Source organism: Aquarana catesbeiana, linkage group LG13 (assembly GCF_042186555.1).
Source record: "Aquarana catesbeiana isolate 2022-GZ linkage group LG13, ASM4218655v1, whole genome shotgun sequence".
Taxonomy (NCBI): Eukaryota; Metazoa; Chordata; class Amphibia; order Anura; family Ranidae; genus Aquarana; species Aquarana catesbeiana.
This window is the reverse complement of record NC_133336.1, coordinates 218,803,744-218,818,548: the sequence shown is the minus strand read 5'-3', so window position 1 is coordinate 218,818,548 and position 14,805 is coordinate 218,803,744. Positions and strand designations below refer to the sequence as shown.

The 14,805-nt window shown below is 45.8% G+C and overlaps 1 protein-coding gene across 1 annotated transcript in view; it reads right to left on the bottom strand.

Moving 5' to 3' along the window:
* Positions 1 to 2,680: 2,680 nt before the first annotated feature.
* Positions 2,681 to 14,805, bottom strand: part of LOC141116494 (lens fiber membrane intrinsic protein-like) — a 66,628-nt gene continuing 54,503 nt past the window's right edge. The window contains exons 4-5 of the mRNA XM_073608859.1: positions 3,045 to 3,179; positions 2,681 to 2,951 (exon numbers count right to left, since the gene is read on the bottom strand). Of these exons, the coding sequence (XP_073464960.1) occupies positions 2,884 to 2,951; positions 3,045 to 3,179 (203 nt within the window). The 3' untranslated portion in view covers positions 2,681 to 2,883. The remainder of the gene's footprint in view (positions 2,952 to 3,044; positions 3,180 to 14,805) is intronic.

Genomic DNA, 14,805 nt, shown 5'->3' with positions numbered 1-14,805 from the left:
CTGTCTCTCGAGGTGGCGCCCTGTCTCTCGAGGTGGCGCCCTGTCTCTCGAGGTGGCGCCCTGTCTCTCGAGGTGGCGCCCTGTCTCTTGGGGTGGCGCCCTGTCTCTTGGGGTGGTGCCCTGTCTCTTGAGGTGGCGCCCTGTCTCTCGAGGTGGCGCCCTGTCTCTTGAGGTGGTGCCCTGTCTCTTGAGGTGGCGCTCTGTCTCTCGAGGTGGCGCCCTGTCTCTTGAGGTGGCGCCCTGTCTCTCGGGGTGGTGCCCTGTCTCTTGAGGTGGCGCCCTGTCTCTTGAGGTGGTGCCCTGTCTCTCGAGGTGGCGCCCTGTATCTTGAGGTGGCGCCCTGTCTCTTGAGGTGGCGCCCTGTCATTTGAGGTGGCGCTCTGTCTCTCGAGGTGGTGCCCTGTCTCTCGAGGTGGCGCCCTGTCTCTCGAGGTGGCGCCCTGTCTCTCGAGGTGGCGCTCTGTCTCTCGAGGTGGCGCCCTGTCTCTCGAGGTGGCGCCCTGTCTCTCGAGGTGGCGCCCTGTCTCTCGAGGTGGCGCTCTGTCTCTCGAGGTGGTGCCATGTCTCTCGAGGTGGTGCCATGTCTCTCGAGGTGGTGCCCTGTCTCTCGAGGTGGCGCCCTGTCTCTCGAGGTGGCGCCCTGTCTCTCGAGGTGGCGCCCTGTCTCTCGAGGTGGCGCCCTGTCTCTCGAGGTGGCGCCCTGTCTCTCGAGGTGGCGCCCTGTCTCTCGAGGTGGCGCCCTGTCTCTCGAGGTGGCGCCCTGTCTCTCGAGGTGGCGCCCTGTCTCTCGAGGTGGCGACCTGTCTCTTGAGGTGGCCCCCTGTCTCTCGTGGTGACCACCTGTCTCTCGAGGTGGGGCCCTGTCTCTCAAGGTGGTGCTCTGTCTCTCGAGGTGGCGCCCTGTCTCTCGAGGTGGGGCCCTGTCTCTTGAGGTGGTGCCCTGTCTCTCAAGGTGGTGCTCTGTCTCTTGAGGTGGTGCCCTGTCTCTTGATGTTGCGCTCTGTTTCTTGAGGTGGTGCCCTGTCTCTTGAGGTGGGGCCCTGTATCTCGCGGTGGCGCCCTGTCATTTGAGGTGGCGCTCTGTCTCTCGAGGTGGTGCCCTGTCTCTCGAGGTGGCGCCCTGTCTCTCGAGGTGGCGCCCTGTCTCTCGAGGTGGCGCCCTGTCTCTCGAGGTGGCGCCCTGTCTCTCGAGGTGGCGCCCTGTCTCTCGAGGTGGCGCCCTGTCTCTCGAGGTGGCGCCCTGTCTCTCGAGGTGGCGCCCTGTCTCTCGAGGTGGCGCCCTGTCTCTCGAGGTGGCGCCCTGTCTCTCGAGGTGGCGCCCTGTCTCTTGAGGTGGCGCTCTGTCTCTCGAGGTGGCGCCCTGTCTCTCGAGGTGGCGCCCTGTCTCTCGGGGTGGTGCCCTGTCTCTTGAGGTGGCGCCCTGTCTCTTGAGGTGGTGCCCTGTCTCTCGAGGTGGCGCCCTGTATCTTGAGGTGGCGCCCTGTCTCTTGAGGTGGCGCCCTGTCATTTGAGGTGGCGCTCTGTCTCTCGAGGTGGCGCCCTGTCTCTCGAGGTGGCGCCCTGTCTCTCGAGGTGGCGCCCTGTCTCTCGAGGTGGCGCTCTGTCTCTCGAGGTGGCGCCCTGTCTCTCGAGGTGGCGCCCTGTCTCTCGAGGTGGCGCCCTGTCTCTCGAGGTGGCGCTCTGTCTCTCGAGGTGGTGCCCTGTCTCTCGGGGTGGTGCCCTGTCTCTCGAGGTGGCGACCTGTCTCTTGAGGTGGCGCCCTGTCTCTCGGGGTGGCGCCTTGTCTCTCGGGGTGGCGCCTTGTCTCTCGAGGTGGCGCCCAGTCTCTTGAGGTGGCGCCCTGTCTCTTGAGGTGGCGCCCTGTCTCTTGAGGTGGCGCCCTGTCTCTTGAGGTGGCGCCCTGTCTCTTGAGGTGGCGCCCTGTCTCTTGAGATGGCGCCCTGTCTCTTGAGGTGACGTCCTGTCTCTTGAGGTGGCGCCATGTCTCTCGAGGTGGCGCCATGTCTCTCGAGGTGGCGCCCTGTCTCTCGGGGTGGCGCCTTGTCTCTCGAGGTGGCGCTCTGTCTCTCGAGGTGGCGCCCTGTCTCTCGAGATGGCGCCCTGTCTCTCGAGGTGGCGCCCTGTCTCTCGAGGTGGCGCCCTGTCTCTCGAGGTGGCGCCCTGTCTCTCGAGGTGGCGCCCTGTCTCTCGGGGTGGCGCCCTGTCTCTCGGGGTGGCGCCTTGTCTCTCGAGGTGGCGCTCTGTCTCTCGAGGTGGCGCCCTGTCTCTCGAGATGGCGCCCTGTCTCTCGAGGTGGCGCCCTGTCTCTCGAGGTGGCGCCCTGTCTCTCGAGGTGGCGCCCTGTCTCTCGAGGTGGCGCCCTGTCTTTAGAGGACCCGGGGGGGGAGGGCACTAAAGATGGAAATCTAAAATGTTAGTTATCCTCAGAATAAGAGGCAAGTCTTCAGCGGGGACACCTGCCTTAGAGGGAAATGCCCATCACAGATTTTCTCTAACTTCCTGTTGTGTCTCTGGGACAGGAAGTGAAGGGAAATGTCCCCAATGATACACAGACACAAAAATAAACAGAATCTTCTCCTCCACAACAATCATGGCGGCACACAAACTCCAATCGTTTCCCAATATATGGATCATCAGAAAGCGTTTTTACTTGTATATTTTATTGACAATGAGACATTTTCTAGATAATATCTTCAATATTCAATCTGCAGTCCAGTGAGAGATTCTGGCTGGACAATCAGTCCATACACAGTATAAAATCCAATGTCTTCAATACAAAATAGAAAAACGCTGAATACAGAGACAGCGGGGGAGGGGCTCTGCGGATCCATGTGACGTCCCGCAGGGGCCGGGTCACAAGAAGAGGGAGGAGCTGGAAGGGTCTCATCCGCTGGACACATTGCCCACATCCTGAGGGCTGCTTCTGGCGTAGGCACAGATATGGAAGATTCCTGCAAGTAGAAAACACAGAGATTATCACTGGAGGGACAATAGAAAAGTGGGAGGAGCACAATGGAGGCCATAATATGGAAGAACTCTCATACCTGCTGACACAGTAAGAATAATTCCAATCCAGCCCAGAATATACGACCAGGAAAATCGCCAATCCGCATAACGTTTCCCGAAGAAGTTCACCGTCACCCCTGTGTATACGGACAAGGCCAAAAGAGCGAAGAATCCTGCCGAGGAGAGGAAGAGGTCACAGCATGTCACAAGGCCATATATATATATATATATATATATATATATATACCATATTCCCAAAAGTATTGGGACGCCTCCCTTTACACACCATATTCCCAAAAGTATTGGGACGCCTTTACACACACAGCTATATATAAGACACCATATTCACAAAAGTATTGGGACGCCAGCGTTTACACAGAATATCACCAAAAGTATTGGGACGCCTGCCTTTACACACACATGATCTTTAATGACCCCCCAGTCTTAGTCCGGAGGGTTCAATATTGAGTTGGCTCCTCCCTTTACAGATATAACAGCTTCACCTCTTCTGGGAAGGCCGTCCACAAGGTTTAGGAGGGTGTCTATGGGAATGTTTGATCATTCTTCCAGAAGAGCATTTGTGAGGTCAGGCACTGATGTTGGATGAGAAGGTCTGGCTCACAGTCTCCAAAGGTGTTCTATTGGGTTGAGGTCAGGACTCTGTGCAGGCCAGTCAAGTTCCTCCACCCCAAACTCCCTCATCCATGTCTTTATGGACCTTGCCTTGTGCTCTGGTGGGCAGTCATGTTGGAACAGGAAGGGGCCGTCCCCAAACTCCTCCCACAAAGTTGGGAGCATGAAATTGTCCAAGATGTCTTGGTTTGCTGACACCTTAAGTGTTCCCTTCACTAAGGGGCCAACCCAACCCCTGAAAAACAACCCCCCACCATGATCCCCCTCCCCCCCACATCATAATCCCCCCCACATCGTATCCCCCCCACCATAATCCCCCCTCCACCACATCATAATCCCCCCTCCCCCACACACCATAATCCCCCCTCCACCCCCACACCATAATCCCCCCCACCATAATCCCCCCTCCACCATAATCCCCCCTCTACCACATCATAATCCCACCTCCCCCGACACCATAATCCCCCTCCACCACATAATAATCCCCCCGACACCATAATCCCCCTCCCCCGACACCATAATCCCCCCTCCCTCCCACACCATAATCCCCTCTCCTGCGACACCATAATCCCCCCTCCACCAAATGATTTGGACCAGTGCACAAATTAAGGTCCATAAAGACATGGATGAGTGAGTTTGGGGTGGAGGAACTTGACTGGCCTGCACAGAGTCCTGACCTCAACCCGATAGAACACCTTTGGGATGAATTAGAGCGGAGACTGTGAGCCAGACCTTCTCATCCAACATCAGTGCCTGACCTCACAAATGCTCTTCTGGAAGAATGGTCAAACATTCCCATAGACACCCTCCTAAACTTTGTGGACGGCCTTCCCAGAAGAGGTGAAGCTGTTATATCTGTAAAGGGGAGGAGCCAACTCAATATTGAACCCTCCGGACTAAGACTGGGATGTCATTAAAGGTCATGTGTGTGTAAAGGCAGGCGTCCCAATAAATCTAGATAGTGTACATTGAGTCACAGCCATTTCTGAGCTCCGTAGACATGTGCAGGATGAAAAAATTTGTTTAGTTTAGTTTCGGTTCGTTATTTAACTAAATTTGTTTAGTTAAATTAGTTGCATTCATTACATTCGTTCTCGGGATTCGTTTAGTTTCGTATTTGAATTTGAAAAAATTCGACCGCATTCGAAAAAAATTTGACCGAATTTGAAAAAGTAAACTATATATAACCATTTTGCGAAATTCGAATTTCATATAGAAAAGATTCAAATAGAATAGAAAATAAGAATAGCATGCAAAGACAATAGAACAGAATAGAAAAAAATATAATATATTCTATTCTAATCTTTTCTATTCAAATTCGAATTCATTCTGTACCAAATTCCAATTCCGGAAGATGTTTTATATATATTGTTCTATTGTTTTTTCTATTCTAGTCTTTTCTATTAGAATTCGATTTCATTCTATTTCTATATAACCATTTTCTGAAATTCGAATTTCGTATAGAATGAATTTGCATTCAAATAGAAAAGATTAGAAAAAAAATGAAAATAATAGAAAAGAATAGCATAGAAAAACCATAGACCAGCATAGAAAAAAATAATATATATATATATAAAACCATTTTCCGAAATTCGAATTTTGTATAAAATGAATTTGAATTTGAATAGAAAAGATTAGAATAGAAAATAATATAAAATAGACTAGAAAAACAATAGAACAGAATAGAATAAAACATAATATATATATATTATATTTTATTCTATTCTATTCTGTTGTTTTTCTAGTCTATTTTATATTATTTTCTATTCTAATCTTTTCTATTCAAATTCAAATTCATTCTCAAATTTCATCTAGAATGAATTCAAATTCGAATAGAAAAGTTTAGAATAGAAAAGAATAGCATAGAAAAACAATGGAACAGAATAGAAAAAAAATATTATATATATATATCATCTTCTGAAATTCGAATTTCATATAGACTGAAATCAAGTTTGAATGGAAAAGATTAGAATAGAAAAAAATATTATATATATAGATTGAAGTGTAGAGGAGAAGCACACACAGCTTTCAATCTGGTGTCAGCAAACAGGTCCTCCCACCGACCACCGACCACCGACCTTGTATATAGAAAAATAAAGGTCAGATGTGTTCTGACCGATCTAAGGAAGGGTGCGAACAAATCAGCCTGAAACGTAATCTTTGTCTGAACAAATGATTGTAATGATTCTGTTTGGAATGACTCTACTTGCTTTGTAATCTTTTTCTAAGGATTTGATGTAATAAAGCAACACATTTTTAAGTGCAGCAACCTTTGGAACTTATATATATAATTCTATTGTTTTTCTAGTCTAGTCTTTTCTATTCCTTGCTTCTATTCTAATTCGATAATTCAATTTTCGAAATTAGAATTTCTGAAAATGGTTATATATATATAAAACCATTTTCCGAAATTCAAATTTCGTATAGAATGATTTTGAATTTGAATAGAAAAGATTAGAATAGAAAATAATAAAAAAGAATAGAATAAAATACAATATATGTTTTTCTAGTTTATTCTTTTCTATTATTTTCTTTTCTATTCTAATCTTTTCTATTCAAATTCAAATTCATTCTATACGAAATTCGATTTTCAGAAACCATGTTCCGAAATTCGAATTTCGTATAGAATGAATTCGAATTTGAGTAGAAAAGACTATTAAAGAATAGAAAATAATAGAAAAGAAAAGAAAAGCATAGAAAAAAAATAAAACAGAATTTAAAAAAATATTATATAATTATATATATATATATATATATATATATATATAATATTTTTTTAAATTCTATTTTATTTTTTTTCTATGCTTTTCTTTTCTTTAGAAATCGATTTTATAAAATCGATTTCTATTGTTTTCGAATTTGACTCGAATTCGTTCGCTTTTTTTGGATTCGTTTAAATTCATCACTTTTGTAATTCGGAAATTCGGAACAAAAGGAAATGCACATGTCTAGAGCTCCGTGTCCTCCATGTGTCCAGCCATGTGGTGGGGGAGCAAATGTACATTCTCATACGTATCCTTCATAATGTGGTCTCCTTAGACTCATAGAGATGCTATGGATATTGTCCCCTAAACGACACTACAGAGGCACCCCCAGGAGGCCTCAGGATGGGCCATGTTCAGCACCACCCAGGAGCCCCTTCCATACTTTCCTCAGGATGGGCCACGTTCAGCACCACCCAGGAGCCCCTCCATACTTTCCTCAGGATGGGCCACATTCAGCACCACCCAGGAGCCCCTTCCATACTTTCCTCAGGATGGGCCACATTCAGCACCACCCAGGAGCCCCTTCCATACTTTCCTCAGGATGGGCCACGTTCAGCACCACCCAGAAGCCCCTTCCATACTTTCCTCAGGATGGGCCACGTTCAGCACCACCCAGAAGCCCCTTCCATACTTTCCTTAGGATGGGCCACGTTCAGCACCACCCAGGAGCCCCTTCCATACTTTTCTCAGGATGGGCCACGTTCAGCACCACTCAGGAGCCCCTTCCATACTTTCCTCAGGATGGGCCACATTCAGCACCACCCAGAAGCCCCTTCCATACTTTCCTCAGAATGGGCCATGTTCAGCACCACTCAGGAGCCCCTTCCATACTTTCCTCAGGATGGGCCACATTCAGCACCACCCAGAAGCCCCTTCCATACTTTCCTCAGGATGGGCCATGTTCAGCACCACCCAGAAGCCCCTTCCATACTTTCCTCAGGATGGGCCACGTTCAGCACCACCCAGGAGCCCCTTCCATACTTTCCTCAGGATGGGCCACGTTCAGCACCACTCAGGAGCCCCTTCCATACTTTCCTCAGGATGGGCCACGTTCAGCACCACCCAGAAGCCCCTTCCATACTTTCCTCAGAATGGGCCATGTTCAGCACCACTCAGGAGCCCCTTCCATACTTTCCTCAGGATGGGCCACATTCAGCACCACCCAGAAGCCCCTTCCATACTTTCCTCAGGATGGGCCATGTTCAGCACCACTCAGGAGCCCCTTCCATACTTTCCTCAGGATGGGCCATGTTCAGCACCACCCAGAAGCCCCTTCCATACTTTCCTCAGGATGGGCCATGTTCAGCACCACCCAGGAGCCTCTTCCATACTTTCCTCAGATGGGCCATGTTCAGCACCACCCAGGAGCCCCTTCCATACTTTCCTCAGGATGGGCCACGTTCAGCACCACCCAGGAGCCCCTTCCATACTTTCCTCAAGATGGGCCAAGTCAGCACCACCCAGGAGCCCCTTCCATACTTTCCTCAGGATGGGCCACGTTCAGCACCACCCAGGAGCCCCTTCCATACTTTCCTCAGGATGGGCCACGTTCAGCACCACCCAGGAGCCCCTTCCATACTTTCCTCAGGATGGGCCATGTTCAGCACCACCCAGGAGCCCCTTCCATACTTTCCTCAGGATGGGCCACGTTCAGCACCACCCAGGAGCCCCTTCCATACTTTCCTCAGGATGGGCCATGTTCAGCACCACCCAGGAGCCCCTTCCATACTTTCCTCAGGATGGGCCACGTTCAGCACCACCCAGGAGCCCATTCCATACTTTCCTCAGGATGGGCCACGTTCAGCACCACCCAGGAGCCCCTTCCATACTTTCCTCAGGATGGTCCACGTTCAGCACCACCCAGGAGCCCCTTCCATACTTTCCTCAGGATGGGCTATGTTCATCACCACCCAGGAGCCCCTTCCATACTTTCCTCAGGATGGGCCACGTTCAGCACCACCCAGGAGCCCCTTCCATACTTTCTTCAGGATGGGCCATGTTCAGCACCACCCAGGAGCCCCTTCCATACTTTCCTCAGGATGGGCCACGTTCAGCACCACCCAGGAGCCCCTTCCATACTTTCCTCAGGATGGTCCACGTTCAGCACCAACCAGGAGCCCCTTCCATACTTTCCTCAAGATGGGCTATGTTCATCACCACCCAGGAGCCCCTTCCATACTTTGGAGTATATAGAGCGTGTATATAGTATATATGGAGTATATAGAGAGTGTATATAGTATATATGGAGTATATATAGAGTGTATATATTATATATGGGGGGTATATATATGGAGTATATAGAGAGTGTATATAGTATATATGGAGTATATAGAGAGTGTATATAGTATATATGGAGTATATAGAGAGTGTATATAGTATATATAGGGGTATATATGGAGTATATAGAGAGTGTATATAGTATATATGGAGTATATAGAGAATGTATATAGTATATATAGGGGTATATATGGAGTATACACAGACACTAAAGTAGGTGCTCATGTGGTATATATATGGAGTATATAGAGAGTGTATATAGTATATATGGGGGGTATATATGGAGTATATAGAGAGTGTATATAGTATATATGGGGGGTATATATGGAGTATACACAGACACTACAGTAGGTGCTCATGTGGTATATATATGGAGTATATAGAGAGTTTATATAGTATATATGGGGAGTATATATGGAGTATATATAGAGTGTATATAGTATATATGGAGTATATAGAGAGTGTATATAGTATATATGGAGTATATAGAAAGTGTATATAGTATATATGGAGTATACACAGACACTACAGTAGGTGCTCATGTGGTATATATATGGAGTATATAGAGAGTGTATATAGTATATATGGGGATATATATGGAGTATATAGAGAGTGTATATAGTATATATGGGGGTATATATGGAGTATATAGAGAGTGTATATAGTATATATGGAGTATATAGAGAGTGTATATAGTATATATGGAATATATAGAGAGTGTATATAGTATATATGGAGTATATAGAGTGTATATAGTATATATGGGGGGTATATATGAAGTATATGGAGAGTGTATATAGTATATATGGGGGGTATATATGAAGTATACACAGACACTACAGGAGGTGCTCATGTGGTACACAGATTAGTCCTGTCAATGTAAGAAGGTTCTCCTAACGACAACTCGTTATGTGTATAAAAGACACCTGTCCACAGAATCTCTTTCTTCCATCCAATCCTCACCATCATGGGGAAGACCAAAGATCTGTCAGAGGACGTCAGGGAGAAGATTGTAGACCTGCACAAGGCTGGAATGGGCTACAAGACCATCAGCAAGAAGCTTGGTGAGGAGGAGACAACTGTTGGAGCAATTATTCACAAATGGAAGAAATACAAAATAACCATCGATCGTCCTCAGTCTGGAGCTCCATGGAACGTTTCCCTCATGGGGTGAGGATGGTCATGAGAAAAGTGAGGGATCCGCCCAGAACTACACGGGAGGAGCTTGTGAAGGATCTCAAGGCCATTGGGACCACAGTCACCAAACAAACCATTGGTAATTAGGGATGGTCTGTTCGAGTCGAACATTGGCTGTTCGCCCGTTCGGCGAATAGTGAACAATTTGGGATGTTCGCGGCTAATTTGAAAAGCCGCAAAACACCCTTTAAAAGTCTATGGGAGAAATCTAAAGTGCTAATTTTAAAGGCCAATTTGGATGGTATTGTCATAAAAAGTGTTTGGGGACCCGGGTCCTGCCCCAGAGGACATGGATCAATGCAAAAAAAGTTTTAAAAACGGCAGTTTTTTCGGGAGCAGTGATTTTAATAATGCTTAAAGTGAAAAAATAAAAGTGTAATATTCCTTTAAATATCATACCTGGGGGTGTCTATAGTATGCCTGTAAAGGGGCGCATGTTTCCTGTGTTTAGAACAGTCTGAGAGCAAAATGACATATCAAAGGAAAAAAAGTCATTTAAAAGTACTAGCGCTAGTGCCGGCTATTAATGAATTGCCGGTCTGACAATACACATAGAAGTCATTGAAAGTTATTGAAAAATAAAAACGGGAATCCTGCGTTGCATCAGAGGGGGGTCACCTGTACACGTCACTGGGAAACCCCGGCATTTCCCCTTGTACAAGGGGGGGCGGGGTCATGCGACGGGTGGCCCTGCCCTCAGCTACATAAGAGCTGTCAAGCTGGCGCTGCATCATTGGCTGGGTGCCTCCGGTGAAGTCAGGATCCTGTGCGTGTTCCTCGCTGGAGTCGCTGGAGATCGAGAATCGGATTACATCGATGGAGGATGTCACGGACCTGGCCGGGACGGAGGCTGTTGGAGAGGACTGTATGCAAGCCTGTTGCCCACCGATTATGGGCCCTAGCATTTGAGGTGAATGAGAAATCCAGTCTGAACTGTATTAATCGGACTCAGTCATGTATATATTGTATGGGGACTCCTTACTGTATATTTGTGTCCCTGAAGAGGGAGGGGGGATTCCTCCAGCAGCCCCCTGCTGATAAGACTGATTCATTCTGCTGGGACACATCCTGTGAGGAGATGCTGGTGTTATCAACATGTGTTTATGTTAATTGAGAGAGCTGATCACATTAGCCACCAGCCCTGGCTAATAGACGAATGGTCTAGGCTGAGGAGGGGGGAGATTGTTGTTTGTATTGTTAATTGTATTAATGTGTGAAGCCCGGTGCCCACAAGACTGTCATCTGGTCTGGGTACATTTTGTAGTAAATTAGGTCATGTTAATTAGGTTAGCTTTGAGTCATCCCTGATATAAAAAGGTCTGTGAGATCTCAAAATAAAGGCAGTTCTGATGTACTCCAAGACTGGTGTTGTCTAGTTCTTGGGGTTCCTATGGCCAGATCCATTGGACTCGTGTTCCAGAACTTAGGAAGCGGTATATGACGGAAGCACTCAAGCGGAGTGTGGGGCGTTCCGTGACAGAGGAGAAGCATGGATTTATTGGATTACATCGATGGAGTAGGAGCATGGATTTATTGGATTACATCGATGGAGTAGGAGCATGGATTTATTGGATTACATCAATGGAGGAGAAGCATGGATTTATTAGATTACATCGATGGAGGAGGAGCATGGATTTATTGGATTACATCGATGGAGGAGGAGCATAGATTTATTAGATTACATCGATGGAGTAGGAGCATGCATTTATTGGATTACATCGATGGAGGAGAAGCATAGATTTATTGGATAACATCGATGGAGGAGGAGCATGGATTTATTGGATTAAATCGATGGAGGAGAAGCATGGATTTATTAGATTACATCGATGGAGTAGGAGCATGGATTTATTGGATTACATCGATGGAGGAGGAGCATGGATTTATTGGATTACATCGATGGAGGAGGAGCATGGATTTATTAGATTACATCGATGGAGTAGGAGCATGGATTTATTGGATTACATCGATGGAGGAGAAGCATAGATTTATTAGATTACAACGATGGAGGAGGAGCATGGATTTATTGGATTACATCGATGGAGGAGAAGCATGGATTTATTGGATTACATCGATGGAGGAGAAGCATAGATTTATTAGATTACATCGATGGAGTAGGAGCATGGATTTATTGGATTACATCGATGGAGTAGGAGCATGGATTTATTGGATTACATCGATGGAGTAGGAGCATGGATTTATTGGATTACATCAATGGAGGAGAAGCATGGATTTATTAGATTACATCGATGGAGTAGGAGCATGGATTTATTGGATTACATCGATGGAGGAGAAGCATAGATTTATTAGATTACATCGATGGAGGAGGAGCATGGATTTATTGGATTACATCGATGGAGGAGGAGCGTGGATTTATTGGATTACATCGATGGAGGAGGAGCATGGATTTATTAGATTACATCGATGGAGTAGGAGCATGGATTTATTGGATTACATCGATGGAGGAGAAGCATAGATTTATTAGATTACATCGATGGAGGAGGAGCATGGATTTATTGGATTACATCGATGGAGTAGGAGCATGGATTTATTGGATTACATCGATGGAGTAGGAGCATGGATTTATTGGATTACATCAATGGAGGAGAAGCATGGATTTATTAGATTACATCGATGGAGTAGGAGCATGGATTTATTGGATTACATCGATGGAGGAGAAGCATAGATTTATTAGATTACATCGATGGAGTAGGAGCATGCATTTATTGGATTACATCGATGGAGGAGAAGCATGGATTTATTGGATTACATCGATGGAGTAGGAGCATGGATTTATTGGATTACATCGATGGAGGAGGAGCATGGATTTATTAGATTACATCGATGGAGTAGGAGCATGGATTTATTGGATTACATCGATGGAGGAGGAGCATGGATTTATTGGATTACATCGATGGAGGAGGAGCATGGATTTATTAGATTACATCGATGGAGTAGAAGCATGCATTTATTGGATTACATCAATGGAGGAGAAGCATGGATTTATTAGATTACATCGATGGAGTAGGAGCATGGATTTATTGGATTACATCGATGGAGGAGAAGCATAGATTTATTAGATTACATCGATGGAGTAGGAGCATGCATTTATTGGATTACATCGATGGAGGAGAAGCATAGATTTATTGGATTACATCGATGGAGGAGGAGCATGGTTTTATTGGATTACATCGATGGAGGAGGAGCATGGATTTATTAGATTACATCGATGGAGGAGAAGCATGGATTTATTAGATTACATCGATGGAGGAGGAGCATGGGTTTATTAGATTACATCGATGGAGGAGGAGCATGGATTTATTGGATTACATCGATGGAGGAGAAGCATGGATTTATTGGATTACATCGATGGAGAAGGAGAATGGATTTATTAGATTACATCGATGGAGGAGGAGTATGGATTTATTAGATTACATAGATGGAGGAGGAGCATGAATTTATTAGATTACATCCATGGAGGAGGAGCATGGATTTATTAGATTACATCGATGGAGGAGGAGTATGGATTTATTAGATTACATCCATGGAGGAGGAGCATGGATTTATTAGATTACATCCATGGAGGAGGAGCATGGATTTATTAGATTACATCCATGGAGGTGGAGCATGGATTTATTGGATTACATCGATGGAGGAGGAGCATGGATTTATTAGATTACATCGATGGAGGAGGAGCATGGATTTATTAGATTACATCGATGGAGGAGGAGCATGGATTTATTAGATTACATCCATGGAGGTGGAGCATGGATTTATTGGATTACATCGATGGAGTAGGAGCATGGATTTATTGGATTACATCGATGGAGGAGAAGCATGGATTTATTGGATTACATCGATGCAGGTGGAGCATGGATTTATTAGATTACATCCATGGAGGTGGAGCATGGATTTATTGGATTACATCGATGGAGGTGGAGCATGGATTTATTGGATTACATCGATGGAGGAGGAGCATGGATTTATTGGATTACATCAATGGAGGAGGAGCATGGATTTATTGGATTACATCGATGGAGGAGGAGCATGGATTTATTGGATTACATCGATGGAGGAGGAGCATGGATTTATTAGATTACATCGATGGAGGAGGAGCATGGATTTATTAGATTACATCGATGGAGGAGGAGCATGGATTTATTGGATTACATCGATGGAGGAGGAGCATGGATTTATTAGATTACATCGATGGAGTAGGAGCTTGGATTTATTGGATTACATCGATGGAGGAGGAGCATGGTTTTATTGGATTACATCGATGGAGGAGGAGCATGGATTTATTGGATTACATCGATGGAGGAGAAGCATGGATTTATTAGATTACATCGATGGAGGAGGAGCATGGATTTATTAGATTACATCGATGGAGTAGGAGCATGGATTTATTAGATTACATCGATGGAGGAGGAGCATGGATTTATTGGATTACATCGATGGAGGAGGAGCATGGATTTATTAGATTACATCGAAGGAGCAGAAGCATGGATTTATTGGATTACATCGATGGAGGAGGAGCATGGATTTATTCGATTACATCGATGGAGGAGGAGCATGGATTTATTGGATTACATCGATGGAGGAGCATGGATTTATTAGATTACATCGATGGAGGAGCATGGATTTATTGGATTACATCGATGGAGGAGGAGCATGGATTTATTAGATTACATCGATGGAGGAGGAGCATGGATTTATTGGATTACATCGATGGAGGAGGAGCATGGATTTATTAGATTACATCGATGGAGTAGGAGCTTGGATTTATTGGATTACATCGATGGAGGAGGAGCATGGTTTTATTGGATTACATCGATGGAGGAGGAGCATGGATTTATTGGATTACATCGATGGAGGAGAAGCATGGATTTATTAGATTACATCGATGGAGGAGGAGCATGGATTTATTGGA